Source organism: Mus pahari, chromosome 17, assembly GCF_900095145.1.
Source record: "Mus pahari chromosome 17, PAHARI_EIJ_v1.1, whole genome shotgun sequence".
Lineage (NCBI taxonomy): Eukaryota > Metazoa > Chordata > Mammalia > Rodentia > Muridae > Mus > Mus pahari.
The window spans coordinates 63,655,605-63,677,402 of NC_034606.1; the positions used below are offsets into that span (position 1 = coordinate 63,655,605).

At 53.2% G+C, this 21,798-nt stretch overlaps 3 protein-coding genes across 5 annotated transcripts in view; 2 read left to right on the forward strand and 1 right to left on the reverse strand.

Annotated features, from left to right (window-relative positions):
- Window positions 1-4,671, forward strand: part of Troap (trophinin associated protein) — an 8,634-nt gene extending 3,963 nt beyond the window's left edge. For both annotated transcript variants that reach the window (XM_021217025.1, XM_021217026.1), the window contains exons 8-14: window positions 322-437; window positions 2,197-2,280; window positions 2,479-2,538; window positions 3,115-3,249; window positions 3,396-3,987; window positions 4,182-4,375; window positions 4,487-4,671. In XM_021217025.1, coding sequence (XP_021072684.1) covers window positions 322-437; window positions 2,197-2,280; window positions 2,479-2,538; window positions 3,115-3,249; window positions 3,396-3,987; window positions 4,182-4,375; window positions 4,487-4,534 — 1,229 coding nt within the window. In that variant the 3' untranslated portion in view covers window positions 4,535-4,671. The remainder of the gene's footprint in view (window positions 1-321; window positions 438-2,196; window positions 2,281-2,478; window positions 2,539-3,114; window positions 3,250-3,395; window positions 3,988-4,181; window positions 4,376-4,486) is intronic.
- Window positions 4,672-5,461: 790 nt separating this feature from the next.
- Window positions 5,462-9,374, reverse strand: C1ql4 (complement C1q like 4). Its single transcript, XM_021217084.2, has 2 exons — window positions 8,474-9,374; window positions 5,462-6,209 (listed from the first exon to the last, which is right to left on the reverse strand). Exons 1-2 carry the CDS (start codon window positions 9,008-9,010, stop codon window positions 6,030-6,032), a joined length of 717 nt encoding a protein of 238 aa, XP_021072743.1. The 5' UTR covers window positions 9,011-9,374; the 3' UTR covers window positions 5,462-6,029.
- An 11,074-nt stretch (window positions 9,375-20,448) lies between these two features.
- Window positions 20,449-21,798, forward strand: part of Dnajc22 (DnaJ heat shock protein family (Hsp40) member C22) — a 7,270-nt gene continuing 5,920 nt past the window's right edge. Inside the window, exon 1 of one of the 2 annotated variants that reach the window (XM_021217388.1) lies at window positions 20,449-20,588. The gene's annotated coding sequence lies outside the window, so the exon portion shown is untranslated. Of the gene's footprint in view, window positions 20,589-21,098; window positions 21,218-21,798 lie in introns of those variants that run through there. The other variant, XM_029548205.1, reaches the window with a different exon arrangement.

Here is a 21,798-nt window from a genome sequence, read left to right on the forward strand (position 1 = left end):
CACACCACACACACACACACACACACACCACACACACACACACACACACACACACACAGCAGACAAGACCTCCCGGGAAGGTCAGAGGTCGGCCTGGTTGTACGTGTGTCTCTGTTTCTGCGCTCTCCCTGCCACTTCCTGAAAGACAATGTCTACTGTGTCCTCTATCCCAGTCCCTTGTGAGCCATGGCCACCAGCCCACCCAGGGCATTGGGATTGATAAGTGTTTGCCAAGGCATTATTGTGCTCTCAGGGAATGCTGAATGGGTAGACTTTGGCGTTGTGGATACTCCAGGAAATGAATGTCCTCTCTCCTCCCAGCTTCCTTATCCCTCAGAGGAGAACGTGAGGCTGTCCCTCACTCCGACGGAGGAGGAAGACATCAACTGGGTTTGGCTCAACGGATACCATTAAAAGAAAGTCTGACAAACACCAGGGTGAGATGAGGCCCTCCCAGGAAGGGGGTGGGGGAGCTCAGGCGAAGCACTGAGGACTGTGGGTAGAATTGGCAGACCTGGGACTCAGGTTATTTGGTCTTTTGCTGGAGTTGGGACCAAGCCCTCTTCAGGGGTAGATCTGACTTCCTTTCTTAGGTATCTGGGACCTAGGGTGAGAGATGACAGACTGGTATGTGTGTCACTATCAAATCAGTGCCATGGCCGAAACACAGCCAACGCTTACCACTTACCAAGCAAGCATTAATTCTTCATTCCACTGGCATTTGCTGACTGGCTTTTGGATTCAGCAATGGTTCTAGTTCCAGAATATATATGTATGTATTCTAGAAAGGGGGGGCAAAATAACACAAGACAAACTAAAACCCCACCCCACAAATGTAAAATGAAATATATAGGATGTCACATGGTGACACGTTCTTTCTTTCTTTTTTTTGGTTTTTCAAGACAGGGTTTCTCTGTGTAGCCCTGGCTGTCCTGGAACTCACTTTGTAGACCAGGTTGGCCTCGAACTCAGAAATCTGCCTGCCTCTGCCTCCCAAGTGCTGGGCTTAAAGGCGTGCGCCACCACGCCCAGCTGACACATTCTTTCTAAAGCTAAATGCATAAGGTACTGAAAGGACTTTGGAGGAGGAATTGGTGTCATAATAAATTGGTAGTTTAGAGCCATTGGTGGTATATGACTGTAACCCAGTATCTGGAGGCAGGAGAATTGCCTGGGCTGATCCATCCTGAGTTCCAGGACAGCTTCAGCTATACAGCAAGACCCCGTGTTTAAAAATAGAAGGTGCGTGCGTGCGTGCGTGCGTGCGTGCGTGCGTGCGTGCGTGTGTGTGTGTGTGTGTGTGTGTGTGTGTGTGTGTATGTGAGATGGATGAGTAGGGCTGGCAACTTAGCTGTAATTCCCTCTTCTGGCTCACATGGGCACCCAACACATGCATAAATTTGGGGGGAAATTGTTTAATGTTTACAAAGGACATGCTAAGCAGTCTTTTTACAAAATGTAGTTTGGGGAAGATGAGGTTTTCCTATGAGACCAGAGTTGAGGCTGTGACTCGGATAGACAAGGGGGAGGGCATTTCACCTCGGGCTGCAGATGCAGAAGCCCCGAGGAGAGGAGATATCTAGTCTTTGTGAGCCGGCAAAACAGACCAGAGAGATTGAAGCCTAGATGAGAAGTAGGTCTGAGATGAGTCTGCAGTGATGACAGGAGAGATAAGGACAGACAAACCAGCGTAAGCCCTTGGTAAGGACAGATGGACAGAGCAGTGTAAATCCTTGGTAAAGAGCTACAAACCAGTTTAAAATTAAATTCTCTGCTCTTTCTTGGGCTGAATGGAAAGCCAGGGGGAGATGGATGAATAGGGAGAGTTGGTTTCTCTCTTGACTAAACCACTCAAGCACCGCGCATGGTGGCAGTGTGCCTGTACCCCTAGCCTCTTCCCTAGGTGAGCCCCCAAAGAGTAGCTGCTGCAGTGGGAAGAACAGGAAGATAGATTTGGGGGCCTCCACTGGACGGTGATGGCTCCCATCTGCTGCCTTCCCCCGTTCCTGCAGCCCAGCCCACACCCAGCCGTGTAGTACCACCTTCTATCACCCCACAGTCGCCTGCTTAGACCGGCTGAGGGTGTTCTGCTCCCCAGGCCTCTCAGCTGTGATTTCTATCAACAACCCTTGGGCTGGGCAGGATGAGAAGGGTCTGGCTGGAAGCCCTGCTCAGCCAACCACATCTCTTCCCCAGAGCACATATTCATCCACGAAACGCTTTGCTATTCCACGGAAAGCCCAGTTCACACCCCTCCGATCGCTACGTAGAGTTCAGCAGGTAGGAGAAAGCAAAGGAGGTAACCTGTAGGGGCCAGGACTGGGGAGGAAGGGAGGAAGGACGGATGGACGAACCAGTGTAAGTCCTTTGTAAGGACAGATGTCCTGGATGGGGATTGGGGTGGGGGTGGGGCAGGTAGTCTATGACAGGCCAGAGGAGTGGGTGTCCCTCATGGGTGATCTGTCCCGTCTGACACAGGCCCAGCGGCTGAGTGGCCTCTCCCCTCACGCCTCCCCTGAAGAGCCTGCCCCGCCCTGGGTAAGTGTCTAAAGCCTTCCTGTACTGAGGCCTGTGGCACCGCCCACTGGCCTGGAGGGCTGGCAGCCTTGTGACGTGAGGTAGGTGTCTTTGCCTCTTGGCTCTCCTTCTCTCCTTCCTATTCTGTGTTTAGGATGCCCGTCTGTCTCTGTGTCTATCTTCTGATAGTCTCAAACTTTGAAAAAAAATTATTTATTTATTTTGGATTTTCGAGACAGGGTTTCTCTGTGTAGCCCTGGCTGTCCTGGAACTCACTCTGTAGACCAGGCTGGCCTCGAACTCAGAAATCNGCCTGCCTCTGCCTCCCGAGTGCTGGGATTAAAGGCGTGCGTCACCACACCCGGCGGAAAAATTTTTTTTTTTCTTCTGTGTTTATGTGTTATGAACATCTTCTCAACAGCCTAAACCTCAAACTTTTGGTTCTCCTGCCTTAGCGTCTTGGGAGCTAATATCAGCTCTGTTGTAGGCCTGCACCACCATACTTGATCCAGCTTTGATCCATTCCAAGAGGGGGAGGGAAGCATTCTTTCCACCTTAATGTGGCTTCCTTACCCGCCCCCTCTCCTTCTGTGGCAGGAGCAGATTGCTATGAAGTTGTTTGACCAGGAGAGTCACATCACCTTGCAGAAGGGACCCGGGAAACTATCTGTGGCAAGCACTTCTGGGCCTCACCCCGAGAGAACCCCCAGCCACCAGGAGCTAAGGATACAGGTGGGCCTGTAGGGGCAGCAACTCTGATGGCTTCTCTTCCATGAGAAGGCTTAGGGGAGGGGGAGCTGGGAGGAAGGGTGGGGGATGACAGTGTGGGGGCCTTGGGAACACATGGTGACACACTGGGATACTCTCTCCCACCACAGCGCATCAATATTTTGCAGCAGCTCTTGCAGCAGGAGGTAGAGAAGCTGGCCATGGGCAACTGTGCCTCTCTGAATGGAGGCTCTGCTTTCGATATGACTGAACTAAAGCCCCCGACAGCTGAAATTTCTAGAACTCTGACTGCTTCAGAGCACAATTCTGGAGCTGCCCTTGGACTGTCAAAACACTCTGGTGCTACAGAGCCCCTCCTTGCGGAAGAGTGTGAGGAGCCACAGGCCTGCCCTGAGGAGGTGACTAAGGCGGCTCAGCCCTGTTCTACCACAGAACTAAAGCTCCCAGCTCCACACAGAGCTGAGCCAGAGCTTCCGGAGCCGTGCCTTCCAGCACTGTCTGGACCCCCTCTGCCTAGCTGTCGGGGACAGGCTGAGCCCCCCGGGGCCTGCCCTAGGACAGAGCCGGGAGCATCGGTAGCCTGTGCTCTGGAAGCTAGAACCCCAGAGTCCAGCCTGCAGGCCTGTTGCAATCAGGGGCCTCCAGCAACCACCAGCTTGACCTTCTCGTCTCAAAGCCCAGTCTGTGCCAGCCCCCCTATTCACTCACTCTACCCTTTGAGATGCCCAACAGGCCATTCAGGTAAGGAATTGGCTGGCAAAGGACGTGAAGAAAAGGCTCTGTCCCTCTGGGAGTGGGCCCCGCCTTGCCAGGTCTGTGCCTTGCCCTGTCTTTCTAAGTGGCTGCGCTCATGGGGGAGGGGGAGCGGGAAGGAGGTGGGGTAGGGTAGCACCCGGAAGAAATATAACTCCAGAGGCCTTCTTCATGGCCTTCAGGCCCCAGCAGCTTGATCCTTCGGACCCTGGCTCTGAGGCAGCGCCTCAGCGCGTTTCTCACCACCATCCATGGCTTCCACGAGGTTCTCCTGGATGATGAATGCGCCTTCTACACCAGCCGAGCCCCACCTCCCGGGCCCACCCGGGTCTGCACCAACCCCGTGGCCACGACGCTTGAATGGCAAGATGCCCTGGTGAGCCTTCAGTATACAGCCAGCATGCCTATGGGACAGCGGCAGGCTGACCTTGCTTCCTCTATGGAGAAGCGATGGAACATGACAGGCCCTCCTTTTTTCTCTCTCCAGCGGTTCATTCCAGTTGGCCCTGTGGTCCCACAGGACTCTCCATCGTGACTCCCATCTTTACTGGGCGTGTCCTCTGCTGCACTCACCCCTTCCTTTAGCCTTATTTATTGTTGACCTGCCCATCATCGGACTGGGAACCAACGCCCCTTTATCCTTTAATAAAGTTTCTATAAATTGTCTTTGAATGGGGCAGTTAGTGCTGTTGCTCTCCGGAGGCCCACTTGGTGGCAGTGTGCTCCAATTTAGAGGAGATTAAAGCACTCAGGACCAGGGACTTCCTCTTCAGCAGTTGTCCTCCACAAAGCGGCCCGCCAGCCTACCTTCTCAGAAATTCGTGAGTGGGTTAGGGGGAAATTTCAGAACCTGTTCTCTCTGAGATGACACCCACTCTGGGGGGGGGGGTGCATCAGGTATTCCCTTATGTAGAACACCACTGTTAGATCTCTCAGTTGGGCACCTGTGGCCCTAAGCTACTGGAGGCTGAGCCAGGAGAATCACTTGAACCCAAGAGCTGTGACCCATCTCAAAAGGAGAAAAACCACAAACAAACCAACACCAAGGGAGGAAAAGAAAAAAGTGGCTGGAATTCCTTTCTTATGCAGTCACACCAAACCTGCACCCTTAGGGTCTTCCACACTCCTGCCTGCAAGGGCAGCACTCCTGAAGGGAGTCCTTCCTCTGCTGTCTTCCCTTATGGTGCTCCTTTTCTGGAGAGGCAAGTGGGGCCAGGCTTACCTGCACAGATCAGAGATAGATCTCACACACACACACACACACACACACACACACACACACACACACACCCCCCGAGCAGAGTGAGAGGCCTTTCAGGGTGTCAGGCAAAGGCCAGCCACTCCCCTGCCTTCCCTCCAACTACCAAGGCAGGCAGGCACACACACACTCTCCAACCTCACTTTATTGGGAGAAGTGACATGATCTGTAACTCCAGGACCTAGCCTGGAGAGGGGTGGAATGGGGACTGTACAAAATGGGTTCTTAATGCTAGGAAGGAAGTCCTTGGCTCCTCTAGTACACAGGAAGGCTGCCAGTGATTGGAGCCTGAAAAATGGAGATGGGGGAGGGGAAGGGAAAGAGTGGCTACTGAGGTCCAAATCTAACCTGTGCCAGAGTCCCTTCTCATCTAGACAGGTTCCTTCTGCTTCTGCCCCTTCCCTCCCTTGCTGTCAGGACGTCCTCTTTTCCCAGTGAGACTTTGATCTCCATTAGTGAAGCTCCCCCCAGTTCCAGGCAGAAGGGAGGGCCACCCTCGAATTTCCTCTCTCTGGCCGGTTTCATTGGATCACAAGGTAGTCCCTCCCTAAGCGGCTGTCTTCATCTTGGCCTTCCCATCTCTTGACTCCCCCAGCCACTTAAAACCCTTGAGCCCCAAGAATCCAATCGCCCCCGCTTAGGTGGCCTCGGGAGCAAGATAGTCCGCAGGCTCTGAGGATGGGGTCTTGGGCAGGGCTAGCTGGAGGTGGGTGCGGATTAGAGCGAGGGGTCGAGGGGGCGGGCAAACGAACGTGAGAGTAAGGTGCTGGGCTCAGTCCGGGTAGATGATGAATCCCGAGAAGGTGCTGTACTTATTGGTGTTCCCACCGTGCACCTTCCCACCGTCCAGCTTGATGAAGACCTCGTCACCCACATCTAGGTGCAGAATGACGCTGTTGCTGGCGTAGTCGTAGTTCTGATCTGCATCCTGAGCAATGGCGCTGGCCCGGACCTAGTGAGGGAGGAGGAAAAAAAAAAAAAACCCAGACCCATTGCTTCTCATACCCTGTGCAGAGCTGAAATGACCAAGGGGGTTGAGTTGGTTGGCTGCTGGAGCAAGGATGGCTTAGGTTTTGGGGGAGCGGTTCTCAACCTGTGAGTCAACTCCTTTTGGGAGTTGTATATTAGATATCCTTCATATCAGATATTTACATTACAATTCATAACTAGCAAAATTATAGTTATGCAATAGCAATGAAATAATTTCATGATTGGGGACTACTACACAATGAAGAACTGTATTAAAAGAGTTTCAGCATTAGGAAGAGCCACTGAACTAGGAGACCACAGAGCTTTCTGGCATGACTTGGGCGCACATCATGTCTTCTCTGGGCCTCTACTAGAGCAATAAGGGATAATAATAATGGGACCTACCTCACGAGGTAGTTAAGATTAACTGAGTTTATTAAATTACTTGTAGAGTTCAGAACCATTTTGTATATAGAAAATGTTATATAGTATTGCTATTCTTGTGCCAAAAAAAAAAAAAAAAAAAAAAAAGCTTTCAGGATACTTCTAGGATTCTATGTTGTCTTGGAATTCCTAAACTAGCTTTCCTGAGGTGCAAGCATATCTACACCTATGCTATACCTGTGTTGTACCAGTAGGAAAATGAACTGTTTCCCTCTGGCCTCCTGGGCTTCCCTGGGGAATGTCACCTGATCCCCTACCATGCGAGGGACTGCCTTTGGTCTCTGATCTCTGGTCTGCAGCAGTCACACCGCCAGCCCCTTCCCCCAGTTTCCATCCCATCGGGACTGGTTATTAAATCATTAATTATTCATCATTATTCTAATCATTATTTACCATTCCCAGGGCCGCAGTGCCTGCTCCGTGGAATACAGAATGGGAGTTTGCATGCACCACCCCCTCTAAAACCACCCTGATGCCTGGCACACGCCGAGTCTACCTACTCGGTGCCACAAGAAGGAAGACACCAAGCTCTGCTCACACTCTGGCATTCCACAGTCACAGAGACAGACACTTGGACCCTGTGGACACTCATTCCCTTACAAACACTATCAACCCCATAAAGACTTGCATAGCCTGGCAACTCCCTTTCCCCACGCTCCAGTGGGAGGGCTTGCTAGGAACAGACCCCGAAACTGAAGCAGAAGGTGGGCTGGGTGGTGTCCTCTTGGGGTCTAGGAGCTTTTCAGCCATATAGCAGGGCTCAGGGCTTTAAGGCTTAAGGGATCCTGAGTAGTAGGCCTGATGCACCAGGGCCCCACCCCTTCCATGGAACATTCAAAGGTCACTGTTCAGTCCAAACCTTCTTCAGCCTGCAGAAGAGAGGCAGCTCTCTCCGCCCAGCCCTATGGTGTCTTGCTTGTTCAAACATGTGAGTCTTTTGGGGAGCTATCCCCTCAAATCTTAGGTGGCAATGCTTTTTGACTACCCACTTGTGCAACACCTAGAGGAACCTGAGAGGTTTCCAGGGTGGGTGTAGGCCCCGAAGATCAGGCCTCCCTTCTTCCTGTCCATTGTCTCTTAGCTTTTCCAAACCCAAATCCAAACTGGTTTACTCCACCACTCATATAGCCCCTGAGCCAGAGACCCTTGTCCACATCTGCCTACACACTCAGTGTTAGCTGAGGGCAAAGCTTGGTCTAGGTTTGGCCCCAGGTCCTGGGGATAAACAAATAAGATCTAGCAAAGAGACCAGTTAGTGTTTTCTCTTCCCCTTTTCCCAACCCTTTCACTTTTCTTTGAAAATCCAAGCTGAATGACTTCACCTGGGGGGAGATTGCCACTACCCCAAACAAGAGATTCCATTTTATTCCCTGAAATCAGGTTCTCTAATAGCTTGTTCCATGCCAGGCCCTGGAAACTCATTGACTGAGAAGACCGCCCCAATAGAGAGGGCAGCTCAAGGAAGAAAGAGAGAAAAAGCTAAGGGGTGGGGAAGGCGCCATGGACATTTGATTTGGCAGGCTACAGTCGTAGGTTGGAGCGTGAGGTTGGGGGTCTTAGAATCCTGAGTTCTAGTTCTGACCTCAGCCTACTGTCCTGTGAGACTTTCGCCAGGTGATTTTCTCTTCCAGACCCCCAATTCCTCCTCTTTGACTAAATTAAGTGACATTAGAAGTTTGGTAGCCTTGGCAGTCTTGGATACCCTGATAGTGTTTCAGGGGAGGAGCTGGATTGTAAACTGAGAGCAGGGAGTTTTAGGAAGTCATTAACACAATCTGGGGCTAAGTAGAGGGGCAACCTCACCTGTCCATTCTTCATCAGATCGGCCCACATGCTAGTACCGTCACCACCTCGCATGAGCACATGGTAAGCGAAGAAATAGACTCCTGGCATGGGACATGTGAACTTGCCGCTGGCTGCCTCGTAAGCGTTGCCCACGTTGGTCACCACGTCGTCAAAGCGCAACACTTCATAACCCTCGTGAGGCCGCCTTAGACCCGCGTAGAAGGCGATTCGGGGTACATAGCCGGCAGGGGGCGCTGCCCCTCCAGGGCCTGGGCCAGGAGGACCTGGGGGACCTGGCCTGCCTGGCTCTCCAGGGGGCCCTCTGGGACCTGGGGGTCCTGGTGGCCCCCGCAGGCCTGCCTTCCCTCGCCGCCCCACCTCTCCCTTGGCACCTGGAGGTAAGGAAGGCACCGAGGCGGGCGCGCCGTCGGGGCCTTGGCCTCGGGATGCGTGAGGGTCACACACCATGCGACAGCGACCTAGCATCTCATAGTGTGTAGGTCCGCGAGAGCTGTGCACCAGTAGCGGGATGGCTACCAGCAGCAGCAGCACCATGGCCACCCCGACGGCTGCGCCCGCCACCCGCTTGCGGCGGCTCAGCCGTGACGCGGCCAGGGCCAGCAAATCCTCCTCACTTTTGGGCGCAATGGTGGCGGGGGCCCGGGGCTCTCCGCGGGCTCGGGCCCCGGTCTGGATCTCCCGACGGCTGTGCCGGACCACCTTGCCGCGGCGAATTCCTCCTGTGACAGCAGTGCTGTTCCCCAAACCGCCTGTCAAGGTGGCGATCTCCCCGTGAGCTGGGCCAAGGACAGCCCTTGAGGGTTCAGAACCAGTCTGATATTACCCTCGGGTGCAGTTCTAACGATCCAGGGCGCCTGAGACCTGCAGCTTCTTGGACGGCTGGTTTCTCACAGGTCTAAGTTGCTTTCTTGCGAACAGCAGTGCCTGGCTCCCAGGCTCCCCTTGCTGATTTCTCCCAGCTAGACCGGGGACCTCTCTCCGCTCTCCCGACGTCCCAGGCTCTGAGCTGGCGCGGGAGGTGGGGTGGGGGGGCTCTTCCTGGACGCGACCTCCTCGGAGATTTTGCACTCTAGTTCGTGGAAAGCACTACCTGCCTCCTACGGTCGCGGTGACCGCAGCCCTCATCAGAGCCCTAGCCAGGCGTCCCTCTCCAGCAAGCGCTCTCCCTCTCTGCGTCCCTAACCTTCCTCCCTGGCAGCAGTGCGGGTGGTGTGAGTCGCTGCGCGGCAGGACCACTATAAGCGGCTGCAGGCGGAGCGACCCCTGGCGCCCAGAGCGGGAAGCACGGGGGCGGGGCAGGCCGCGCCACCTCCCCCCACTTCCCCGCCGAGCCCCCGGCCTCCAGGTTCCTAGCCTGCTCCCGGGGCTCTGCAGCGATCCTCAGCCCTCACCGTATGTATCCTCACTTTCACTCTGTAGCTGGAGTTTGACATTCTCAGAGCTTAAAGGAAGATAAACACAGTGATGGGGTAAACAGGGGTCAGGCTACAATATACATATAAAACCTCAGAGGGGGAATGCAGAGCTAAACAAGGGGCAAGGGGGACTCATATATAACAAACAGAAAACAGAAATAAATAGCAATTCGCCATCATACGTCCCTCGGTGCCCCCAACCAAATACCGAACATGGCAAAGGGTTCAACCGGTACTTGTTGACCAGTCTGGGAAAAGGCGAATCTGTCATCCCCACCCTGGTCTCTATGATATTTTGGGGCGGGGGGTCTTATAGCACATTGCAGAAACAGCAGAAGCAGCAGAGAGAGAGATGAGAGAGAGAGAGAGAAACTAGGGAATGAGCAGGAAATGGACAGCTGAGAAATCAGAGACAGCAACAGAGACAGAGAGACAAAGCTTGAAAAGAGACTGACGGCCTGAGAGGGAGAGACAGAGACAGAGAGAGAGAGAAGGGAGCCCAGACAGGTTGACAGATCGAGAGAGAAATGTAAATGGCGCGCTGCAGAGAGACACCCAGGTCCGTGTTCGGACTCCAATGTGACATATCAACTGTGAAGAAGACGCGGGGGGCGGGGCAGCTCTGCAAGCGGAGCGGTAGGCTATGGGTCTGTGTTTTGTGACAGTGCTGGATACTGGGTGTGTGGTGGGATGGGTCACAGGATCCTGGCCTTGCAGTCCCGGGGTGAGTAGGACAGTGGATTGTGGGCTGTCTTTGTGTACCCATGTGAGGCTGCTTGAAGAGGGTGTTTGTATGTCTCTGTCTTGGTACTGAAATCCGAGACCCACGGAAGCCAGCTATCCTGTCTGAGGACTGGAGCCCATGGAGTCTGGTGAGAAAGTCAGAAAGCTAGTCTCACTCGCTCTGCCCAGACTGGCACAGCTTCTGTCTTGCCCCAGCCCAGTCTTCACCGTCCCCGGTCTGGGCTCCTTTTGGCCTCCCCAACTGTTTATTAACTAGAGAAAATCTAGAAAAATCAGGCTCCAGATAATGGATGTTTGGTTGATTGTGCATAGTAACAAGGTTCAAGTATGGATTCGGTATTAGGGGACTATGGCCTGTAAAGGTGACTCTGCCTGCTCTCGGAGGGACCAGGAAGGAATACTGACTTTGGGCAGGCAGCATGCACAGGGAAAGCCAGGAGCTGCATCTTTTCGGGGGGGGGGGGATCGAATGTCAGAGACTGGGAGAGTGAGGGCCAGCACGGAAGGATCTCAGGTCTTTGGAGGCCTGGCAGGAGGCAGCAGCAGAGGCCTCTGAGAGCAGGGACAGCCAAGAGTGTGGGATGTGGAGGGCACAAGGCATGCCCACCAGGGCATAGTTGTCAGTAGAAGGTGATTTCTTTATCTCTCATTTCCTGCACTCCTTGGGTCCCCCACCTCTTCATTCTCAATCTGGAGAAAGAAGGGGCTGGGCTGGGGCTGGGGCTGGGGCGAGGGCCCAACCTGCCTGAAAGGATTGGTAGAGAACTGATTGGATTGGCAGCCAGTGGGGGAAGGGCTCCTCCTCCATAAATACAAATTTTATTCAAGGTCTTTGTCACCATTTGTCTTCCTCGGGGGGCTGAGGGCCATGTCGGCCCTGTGCATGTCTAATGCCATATCTGCTCCCCCAGGCTGCATGATGGATGGATCAGAGAAAGCAAGTCCCGGTTCACACCAGTCTCCCCTGCAGAGCCTCAGGCCTCATCCACCCCAAGTCCTGACACCCCTCTTCCCTCTTCGGGCCTCTCTGTCCAGTTCTTCATCCTAGTTCCCAACACCCCCTTTTTTACCCCCTCACCTTAACCCCTTTCAGATGCCAGGTTTTCTCTAGAGCATCCTTCTGCTGTCTCCAGTCCAGGCTGTGAGCAGCGGTGACCGGTGACCAGCCGGGCTGCAGGAGGAGGCAGCAGTTGTGTTTGGTGTGTGTGTGTGTGTGTGTGTGTGTGTGTGTGTAGGGGGGAGCAGGGAGCCAAGGGGCCAGCTCTATGAATTTATTCATGTTCTGTTGCTCTTTCCCCATGCTCTGGAATGGAGCTGCCAGCTCACCAGGTTCTCATAGCTTCCCCTGCAGCTGTCACGTTCATCTGAGAAGGGATCCAGTTAGGGCTAATCCAGGAGGTAGGTCTTCCTGGGGCCAAAATCTGTGAGAAAATGCTGGGAAATGGGGAGGGGTCAGGAATAGTTTACCTAGAGCCTCTCTGGGGATCAAGCTAGGAGGTCCCAGTGGGCCTTGCTTGAGCTTAAGAATGGGAAGTAGGTGTCCAGGGGCACAGCAAGATACAGAAACACGGTGCAGGGCTGGTGGGAAGGAGGTGAGGAGGGATGAGTTCCACAATCTCCTAACCAAACTTGGCCCAGTCTGAATCCTGTGCCAACCTCTGCCAAGGACTCTGCATTTACACCGATCCTAATCTCAGATTATACACTCAATTTCTCTCTGACCCTAAAAAAAAAGAAAAAGAAAAAAAAAAAAGAACATTAATTCCCTAACAAGACCCTAAGGGGAATCCTTACCTTCTGGGAACCCAAGGGTTTCCCCAGAATTTCCCCCAGGGCTATATAGTCAAGGTGTGTGTTAGAGCTCCAAGGGCCAGACTTTAAATTAGCATGTGATTAGCATATGATTTGCATGTGTTATGTGCCTTCTACTCTGCAGAAGTTTTCGTGTTAAATTTTTATGAAGTCTAGCAGAAAGGTCCTGGCTCCTTGAAGGTTCTTTCTTTTCGTTCTTTCTCTATACTTATTGTCACTGACCCAGATGCCCTCTAGGGAAAAGAAGGGGTGAAGAGGTCGGCAATAGAAGGGATGGAAAGACTGGAAGTGTGGCTGCTTCCATCACTGTGCAATCCTCAGTTTCCTCATCTGGGGTGGGAGTAGGGGAAGAGAGAGAGAGTGAGGAGAGAGAGAGAGAGAGAGAGAGAGAGAGAGAGAGAGAGTATGAATCTGGCTGGTGGTCCATCAAAATCTAACAACCCCTTCCTTTCCTCCTCCTCTTCAAGACCAGTAGAGAATTATATTCTCCCTCCCCTTCTACGGTCTGGCTTTCAGCTCCATCCAGCTCCATTTTCGAGGGCACACATGCTGGAAGCATTTGGGTTGCCTGGCGTTAGATGCGTGTGAAGAGAGGACTTTCAGGGCATTGCATAGGACTGGAGATAACATTTTTTATAAACCTTTTTAAAAAAGGATTTATATTTATTTATTATATGTAAATACACTGTAGCTGTCTTCAGACACACCAGAAGAGGGCGTCAGATCTCATTACGGATGGTTGTGAGCCACCATGTGGTTGCTGGGATTTGAACTCAGGACCTTTGGAAGAACAGTCAGTGCTCTTAACCACTGAGTCATCTCTCCAGCCCAACATTATTATTTTTTTGTTTGTTTGTCTTTTTGAGACAGAGTTTCTCTGTATAGCCCTGTCTGTCCTAGAACTCACTTTGTAGACCAGGCTGGCCTCGAACTTAGAAATCTGCCTGCCTCTGCCTCCCAAGTGCTGGGATTACAGGCATGCACCACCACTGCCTGGCCCAACATTATTTTTTTAAAAGATTTATTTATTTATTTTATGTATATGGATACACTGTAGCTGTAAGGATGGTTGTGAGCCACCATGGGGTTGCTGTGATTTGGGAAGAGCAGTCAGTGTTCTTAACCGCTGAGCTATCATCTCTCCAGCCCCTTGAGATAACATTATTAAGTGCTTATTTTACTTCAAGGCTTTGGACATTCGAGTCCTCATCTGCTGCACCCTCTTCAGAGAAGACTGTGCAGCATAAAGGCCAAAGATGTGTATCTCTTGTCTCAGCTTGGTGAGAGACTCATCGCATCCTATTGCATCCCTGAGAGGTGGCTCTTATCCCTGCCTGTAAAAGATGTGCAAATTGAGGTCCAGAACTGGGAGATCATTTGTCCAGTTTCCACCCTGTAAGGAGATATTTCTAGCTGGGCTTGGGAAAGGGACAAGGATGCAAGGGTAAGAGAAACTGGACAGGGGTAGGCAGCCAGGTGTTTATAGGGACTCGACAATCAAATGTGAAGACAGAAGTAGTATATACAGCACCAGGCTTTAATTTCTCACTTTCCCAACCTGGGCCCCGGCTATCAACTTTGACGCCCACCAAGGTTAAAATATTGGCCAAAGGCCAATATTAGTTACAAAGTTAACAAAAGGCCAAAGTTAGTTACAAAGAATGGTTCAGATATCAGAAGGGGTACAGGAAAAGGAGGGATGAAATCAGGGGAAGTGTTGCTAACTGCCTTCAAAGGGAAAACCCCGAAACTCTCTCCCTCAAAAAGCCGGTGGCTGGACCTAAGCGCGCTTTTTTTTTTTTTTTCTTCCTTTTGGCGACTATATGTTTTCATCAAAGGCTCAGAGGGCACTTGCAGACACCAAGCCAGGGTTTCCACTCATCAGCTAGTCAGATCCCTTGGCCTAGAGCTCTGGACAACCTTTGGTTCAAACCCTCCTCTGACCTGGTAGCGGGTTGAGTAGAGTGTGCTTCCAAAATGCTTATTAGGCCCTAGAGCTGGCTTCTGTCCGCAGCCCTGTACTTACCCAAACGAGGCTCCTCTTCTAGTCTTTCGAACCCTCTCCACCTCCTTTTGAGCTGACAACCCCACCCCTTGCCCCCGTCACCACCTCTGGCCCTCTCCAGCCCCTCTGGTTAATGAAATGTGGCAATTGACTGCACAGACAGCTGTCATACCCCTCATTTCTCCACTGGGATACTGAATCCCTCGCCGCCTGCCAGGAGAACGACAGGTGAAAGGAGGCGGATGAGAGGCAGAAGGAGGGATGCGGGCTGTTGAGAGCTGAGAGTCCGGGAGGAAGCGCCGAGCTTCAAGTCTCCAGGGCCCAGCTAAGTGAGGTGGGCCCTAAGATGCTCTTTCTGGTCGGGTCTCCTAGTTCTTTGACAAGCAGTAGACTTAACCAGCCCCCATATCCGCCGCACTCAGACAATAGTCGACCTCACACCTCTTGCCCTACACCCTGGGCCAAGCCTGGCTTCAGTGAGCTCAACAAGCATCGCCTCAGAGCCCGCGGCGGCAGCCCAATGCTTCCTGCCATCTCCTTCTATCCCTTCCCACTCGCTCCCCCTCCTTCCCGAGCTTCCTCCCCCGCGGCCGCGGCCTTTATTAGGGATTCCGCGGCTGTCGGTCCCGCCATCCATCCTGTCCGCCAGCAATTAGGCGGCCAGACAAAGAGCAGCTTCGGATGGATGAGGGTCCCGGCGGATCGGAAATGTGAAGGGTCAGCGCTGCCGCCCGCGGCGCACCCCGCTCCCCCTCCCGCATAATCACCCGCTGCCCGTCACTCAGCCCGCCGCCGGGGAGCTCCCGGGCCCGGGAGAGGGCGGGGCTGGGACTGCAACCTAGGCGCCCCGGGTCCGGGCGGAGCAGACTCCTGCAGGTGCGGTTCCTGCGGGAGAGCGGAGAGCATCCTTCCGAGGCACTCGGAGGAAGAGGAAGGAATTTGGGCAATCTCTAAGGGGAACTTGATACTGGCGCCCTGAGGCCTTCCTGGGGCGGCGGGGGTGGGGTGGGGCAATGGAGCCTTAGTAGTTGCTGGAGGGAAGCAGATCAAAGTCCTGGGTGTCACGTGCAGGAAGTCTGGAGGACTAAGCCTTAGGGGGTCTCCGTTCCCGACCTGTGGAAACCCTAGGCCACCGTTTCAGGAAAATGCCAGGCCTCTAGCCTATGGCGCCTCCTATCGGACTAGAGCGTCACTGCACTTCTTATCCCCGCACTCCTGAGTAAAATCCAAACCATCTACATCAAATCAAGAAATGCTCCAAATCCGGGCGAGCCCAAGTGGAGCCAAGAGGAAGTTCAAGGAGTCCAGGTTTTACTGTGGATTCTGTGGCTCTGGCTCCCAGCTGACAAATCAACATCTCAATCTGACAATTAGTGGTCCGGGGTTGGGGTGGGGGTAGGGGGAGCAGGGCCCTTGCTGCTGTGGAGCCCTCCCGGCGGGAGGCAGAGGTGGGCGGTGCTGGCAGTGATGAACGACTCAGGGGGGGCCCAGGGCCCCGAGCGCGCATTCATTACTCTACTGACAGGCGGACCGGGGCCGGGTGGGCGGCGAATGGACGTGCTGGGAAGGAGGCCAGTGACAGAAGCGGGAGCAAGGGAGCGTTTAACAGTCCCACCGCTCCCTCTATTCCTGGCTTTTCACTTCGACCCCCAGCCCTGACTACCTTGAACTTGGACTCCCGGTTGTTGGCCGTCTCCTTAATTAAAGAATGAGGGAGTCAGAGGTGGAGACAAACTCTGTCCTTGGATTAGGTGATTAAGGTCAGATACCGAGAAAGGATGTAACTAGGTATGTAACCTAGGTAGCTAGGTTTAAAACTAGGCGCTTTGGTGCCTGACCTCAGAAGAATTGTACATGATTGCTTGCCTAGACAATGGCGTGTGCGTGGCAGCCATGGACAGAGTGGATGGTGCAAAGGCATCAGCGACTATGCATGTCAATGTCGGTGATGTGTCCCACTGATTTTATCCTTGGAGGATGAGCCACCACACCCCTCCCGGTGTATGCTCCCCCAACTTGCTGTCAGCTCTGTCTGCAGTTCTGGGGAAATGGCAGCGCGCAGGGGTGACAGCTGAGGTGTGCTCCTGAGGATGTGTGGGATGTTAACTGTGAGAGTGCTGTGACAACTGATCCCTCCCAGCCCTAATCCAAGCACTGGTAGCAGTGGACACTCTCCCCTCGCCCAAGTCTAGGTATCTAATTGCTTAGTCTTGCAGACGTGATTACTGCAAGAGTTCTTCATAACCTACATGGACAGCAAATGCAGTGTCCAGTATGGGATCTCTAATCCACCTGGTTTCCCCTGACTGGTGGTGATCTCAGAGAAAAGGAGTGACTACTGAGCAGACACCCGTGTGATGCTCAAGACCAAATTCTTTTCTCTTTCTTCCCGTCTTCTTTTCTTTTTCTCTGTTGTTGTTGTTGGTGGTGTTGTTCCAGACTGGGTTTCTCTGTTTATCCTAGAACTCACTCTGTAGACCAGGCTGGCCTCAAACTCAGAATCTACCTGCCTCTGCTTTCCCAGTGCTGGGATTAAAGACCTGGGCTGCAGACCCCACCACCCAGATCTTTTGATCTCTAAGCGAATCCATCTCTTAGGACTCAAATCTTTGGACTCTTGCTGGGGCCTAGCTAATGACTAGTTCACACCTTGGGAAGACAATACTAATTACAAATTACATTATGATCATCTCTTTTTCACCTAGCTCTGTCTCCACACTTTCATTCATTCTCAAACCACTAAGAAGTTGAGCCTGACCAGGGTCTCTGGAACATTGATTTATTTTAGGGCACCTCTGAGGCAGCTTCCATTTGCCTTGCTATTCCCAGGCCTACATTGATCTTGGGGTCACTATAGTTTTGTCTTTTCCCCCTATGTTTTAACCTTTGGGGGGCCTTTCAATTTTGTCTCCTCAAATTTGGAATGGTCTTTGCTCCTCTTTGGGTTCCTGCCTCTGGGAATGACCCAGTGTAATAGTAATGTGCTGTGGAATCCAGGCAGTAGGGCTAGAGCTTCCTTGTTGCCACAAATGAGAACACAAGAATGACCAGGCCATGCCAGGGCACGCCCGCCATCGCTTTTCATTCTGGGCACAGGCGCCTGGTCGATGCCCTGCTGTCCACCCTCCCCTGCAAACGGCCCTCCTCCTGGCCCCCGCCCCCTCCACCCGCTTGGAAAAGGCAAATTTGACATTTTTAAATCCCGAGCCTTAGAGGGATCGATGCGGCCCGAGGGCCCCGCCCGGGGTCGATATTCCTGATTGGGAAGCGGCCGCTGAGCGGAGCCGGGGTGTAAATCACCCGGACTGGGGGGCGTTGCGGGGGGAGGTACCGGGAAACCTACTGAATCCCACGCGCGCTCAGCGGCAGCTGGAAGGGTCCCAGCTCAGGCTGGACCGAGGGCGACCGACTGAGAAAGACAGGATTTAAAAGAAGCCGAGAGGAGCCCACCCAGGGCCTCCCCCCTCCCCCGTCTAGCCCTGCCAACTCCCGCGGCCGACTCCGGTCTCGCTTCAGCGGCCGCCATCCTCCGTTGCCCCTGGAGCCACGAGGGAGGCCGGTGTCGGAGCCAGCCATGCAGCGTCTCCTCTCCGGCCGCTCCCGCGGGGCCCGGGATTCGGCGGCGGCTGTCACGGAGCCGACAGGCTGGGCTGGCGGAGAGGAGGCGGGCGGGGGAGGTGTTGGGGGCGGAGGGGGGCAGCTGGAAGCCAGCGCAGTTCTCGCTCAGTGGGCGCAACAGATGTTTGCAGAATTGAGGAGCGGCAAGGTGGTCTGGGGTAGCGAGCGGCGCGGGGGCGAGGGGACCTGGGCACACTTAGGAATGAGAGTGCAAACCTGCGACGTGAGCAGACCCTGGAGAGCGCGGGCCAGAGAGACTGGGGAAAGGCTAAGCAACTTCTGGTCCTGTCTGGTCATCGCCTCGGCCTCCAGTACCTGCCGCTTTCGGTTGGGGAAACCGAGGCAGCTGAGACCGAGAGAGGCCTGGAAGATGAAAATAGGAATCGGTGGCGAAGGCTGGGGAGGCCATCAATTTTCTCATGGGTTTCTGTATTAGCCAAGGCCAGCCCTGGGCCAGTGGCGGGTAAATACGTTACCATGCCCTCGACAGCTGCTCACACGCTCCCCTCCCGCTTCAGCTTGTCAGATTCTACCTCCACCCCCACCTCCCACCCCGCGCCAGTTTATAGAACAACAATTTGGGGAAAACAATCCCGGCCGAGTGACGGCCCCGTAATTGTGACAAAGTGAGTGCGGACGGCTGGAGAGAGCGTAGGGCGGGAGCGAGGCAGGGCGAGGCGCAGGCAGGGGCTCCTCTCGCCCACCCCGTCACCCCTGTTCTCATTCCGGTCACCTCTCATCCCTCTCCTTGACTCTTCCTCAATTCTCCTCCTCTAGGTCCCCTGTGCCTCCCTTCTCGTTTCTCCATCGCTCTGCCCTCTCCTCACAGTAATGGTCCTTCTCTCGCCCCTCACCCTCAGCCACCCTCCTCCAGATGTGCCTTTTCCTCGCTCATTTCTCACTCTCTTCTCCGTCCTCCACTCTTTTCTCCATCTTTTCCACGCGCTTACATTGCCCTTGGGTCCCAGGGCTCTATGGCAAAAATCTGCTCCACTCCCTCCCTAGTCCTTCCTTCCCAGGCTGGGCCCGGAGCCTTCATTCCTCCCACGTTTCTGGGCACTTCTGGGCCCCTCCTGCGAGCAGGAGACCTGGCACCCCGGGGTCCCCTCCCCCTCTCGGCGGTTCGCACTGGGCTCCCAGCTCCGGAGCGAGTTTGTTTGTCCAGCGGCGGCGGCTGCTGCTGCCTGCGCTGTTTGCCAAGCTTAGCGCGCCGCCGCGCAGAGCGGGCCCAATTAAGTCTCATTCATTATTCAGCGTCCCCGTCCGCCCCCGTCCCCAGCCGTGGCTGAGTTGTCGTTTTGTCGCCCCTCCTCAGCCCTAAAGGGGCTATATCCCGAGTCCCCAGCTAGAGCTAGACGTTGGAGGGAACTAAAACATTCTGCCCACTGTTGACAGGTGACCCTAAGTGAGGACCACCAGCTCCATCCCTACCTCTAATCAAGCCTGGGAAATTTCGTAGATCCAAGCTTCTTTTAAAAGAAACTGAAGCTCGAGAAAAGGGTGTGACTTGGCCAAGGTCAAGGAGCTGCAACGGAATTGTAGCCTGGGATACTGAAGGCACCTCCTTTCCAGCGCCTAAGCGAGAAGGCAGGCTCCTCTTCCCCTGAATCCTGGCGGGAGAATCCCTTACTCTTCTGATGGCACGTCCCCACCCTGTATCCCTTGCTGGTGTGGTTTTTTTTTTTTTTTTTTTTTTTTTTTTTTTCCCTCTTTGCTTCAGGCTACAAGGGTCAGAACAGCTTCGGGCTCTATGGATTCTGGGCTACGCAGGCTCAGACTCTCGAGTCTGGATGTGGAGTCCCCTAACTGGAAGGCCTAGAAGCAAGGTAGTGAGGCAGAATTGGGGGTCTTGATGGGCTCTCTTATTCACCTATGGGTAGATGTCTCTCCCTTAAGAAATTAGAAGTGATCCTATAATGGCCGTCTTGGAGTACAGAGAGAAGCGGGCAGCCTGAAGCGAGACAGGGATCACCTCCCATTTATGGCGGAGAGAAGAGGAAGTCGAAAATTTTAATTTTATTGATAGAGTCGCCCTTTTTCTCCAGCCAGGTAGCTACACGGTCCGGACAGCTTTGATCAGGAATGTCCCAACCTTGCAAAAAGGAGAGCTGGGACTTTGGGGGACCCTCCCTTCCGTAAACGGCAGCGCCACCTGGCGGTTTTAATGACGTGCTGCAAGAGGTGCGCTCCGCCGGGAGTGGGGCGCGGTTCCAGGCCCTACAGTGTAAAACTAGGTGAGCCTGGGGAAAGCTTCCCGTAGAGAGGGCGAGCACAGGAATACAGGACCGGAAGGTGGCTCCGAAGAGGCTGACCAGGGCTTTCGGGGCGGGGCCTGGAGGAGGTGGCCTGACTTCACAGACACAGTCACACAGCACTGAGGGACAAAGTCCACTTGTGTGGAAGTGAGAGCAGTAACAGAAGGGCCATTTTGAATCTGTGGTCAAAGGCAATGACCGGTCTGAAGCGGCCTGGCAGTCTGGGCTGCCAGGTACTGCGGCCCTGCTGGGACTGCCTGGGGGTGAGTCTGCTTGAAGTAGGTTAAGACAGATTGGCAGGCAGATGTTGTTATTCGGAGGGTTTCTGCAGCCGCTTTGTAGAGCGGCTTCAATCTTGGTAGGGGTAGGATGGCTGGGTTGTGGGGTGCTAAGGTCTGGATCAAAATGTTTTCCAGAATGTTTAAGTGGAAGGAGTTCAGGATCCCTTTCAAATTGGACTTGTGGGAGAACGCCATGGTCTGGGGAGATGGGAAAGCTGGAAAGGGCTTTGGCCAAGTACAGAATGCACCCGCTTACACACACACACACACACACACACACACACACACACACACACACACACACGGTGTTAAAGGGGTGAGTTTGGATAAGGCACTGGGCTTCAAAGGGGTTTGAAACAGTGAAAATGTATTCTCTTCAGCCCTTTCCTGTGAGCCCTTGCTATTCCAGAGTCTGAGGGGAGGATAGAAATTTAAGCTTCTTTTTTTCCCCATTCTTATTCTTTCTCAATTTTACTTTATGCGCATGGGTGTTTGTTTGAACCTTTGTGTGTGCACTGCATGAGCACCTGATACCCTTGGAGACCAGAAGAGGGCATCTATGAGCTGCCACGTGGGTGCTGGGAATTAAACCCCTGTCCTCTGGAAGAGAAGTAAGTGGCCTCTGGGTCACCCTTTTGTCCCAAGCTTTTGATTTGTTGTTGTTGTTGTTCTTGTTGTTGTTGTTGTTGTTGTTGTTGTTCAGGCACCTAGTTCTCAGTGCCCCAACTTGAAGTCACTTAAAACATTCTCTTCCTGGGGCTGGAGAGATGGCTCATCGAGGAGCACTGACTGCTCTTCCGAAGGTCCTGATGAAATCCCAGCAACCACATGGTGGCTCACGGCCACCCGCAATGAGATCTGATGCTCTCTTCTGGTGAATCTGAGCACAGCTACAGTGTATTTATGTATAATAATAAATAAATCTTGCCGGGCGTGGTGGCGCACGCCTTTAATCCCATCCACAAACAGAGAAACCCTGTCTCAAAAAATAAATAAATAAAAATAAATAAATAAATAAATCTTTTTTAAAAAAAGAAATCTTTATTTATTTATTTATTTTTGGTTTTTCGAGACAGGGTTTCTCAATAAATAAATAAATAAATAAAAATAAATCTTTTTTTTTAAAGAAATATTTATTTATTTATTTATTTATTTATGTTTTTTCGAGACAGGGTTTCTCTGTATAGCCCTG

Coding starts and splice junctions, on each gene's coding strand:
- C1ql4 (XM_021217084.2), bottom strand. CDS start 9,010: ATGGTGCTGCTGCTGCTGGTAGCCATCCCGCTACTGGTGCACAGCTCT. Junction 6,210..8,473: donor ATCTGATGAAGAATGGACAG/GTGAGGTTGCCC, acceptor CTCCCTCACTAG/GTCCGGGCCAGCGCCATTGC.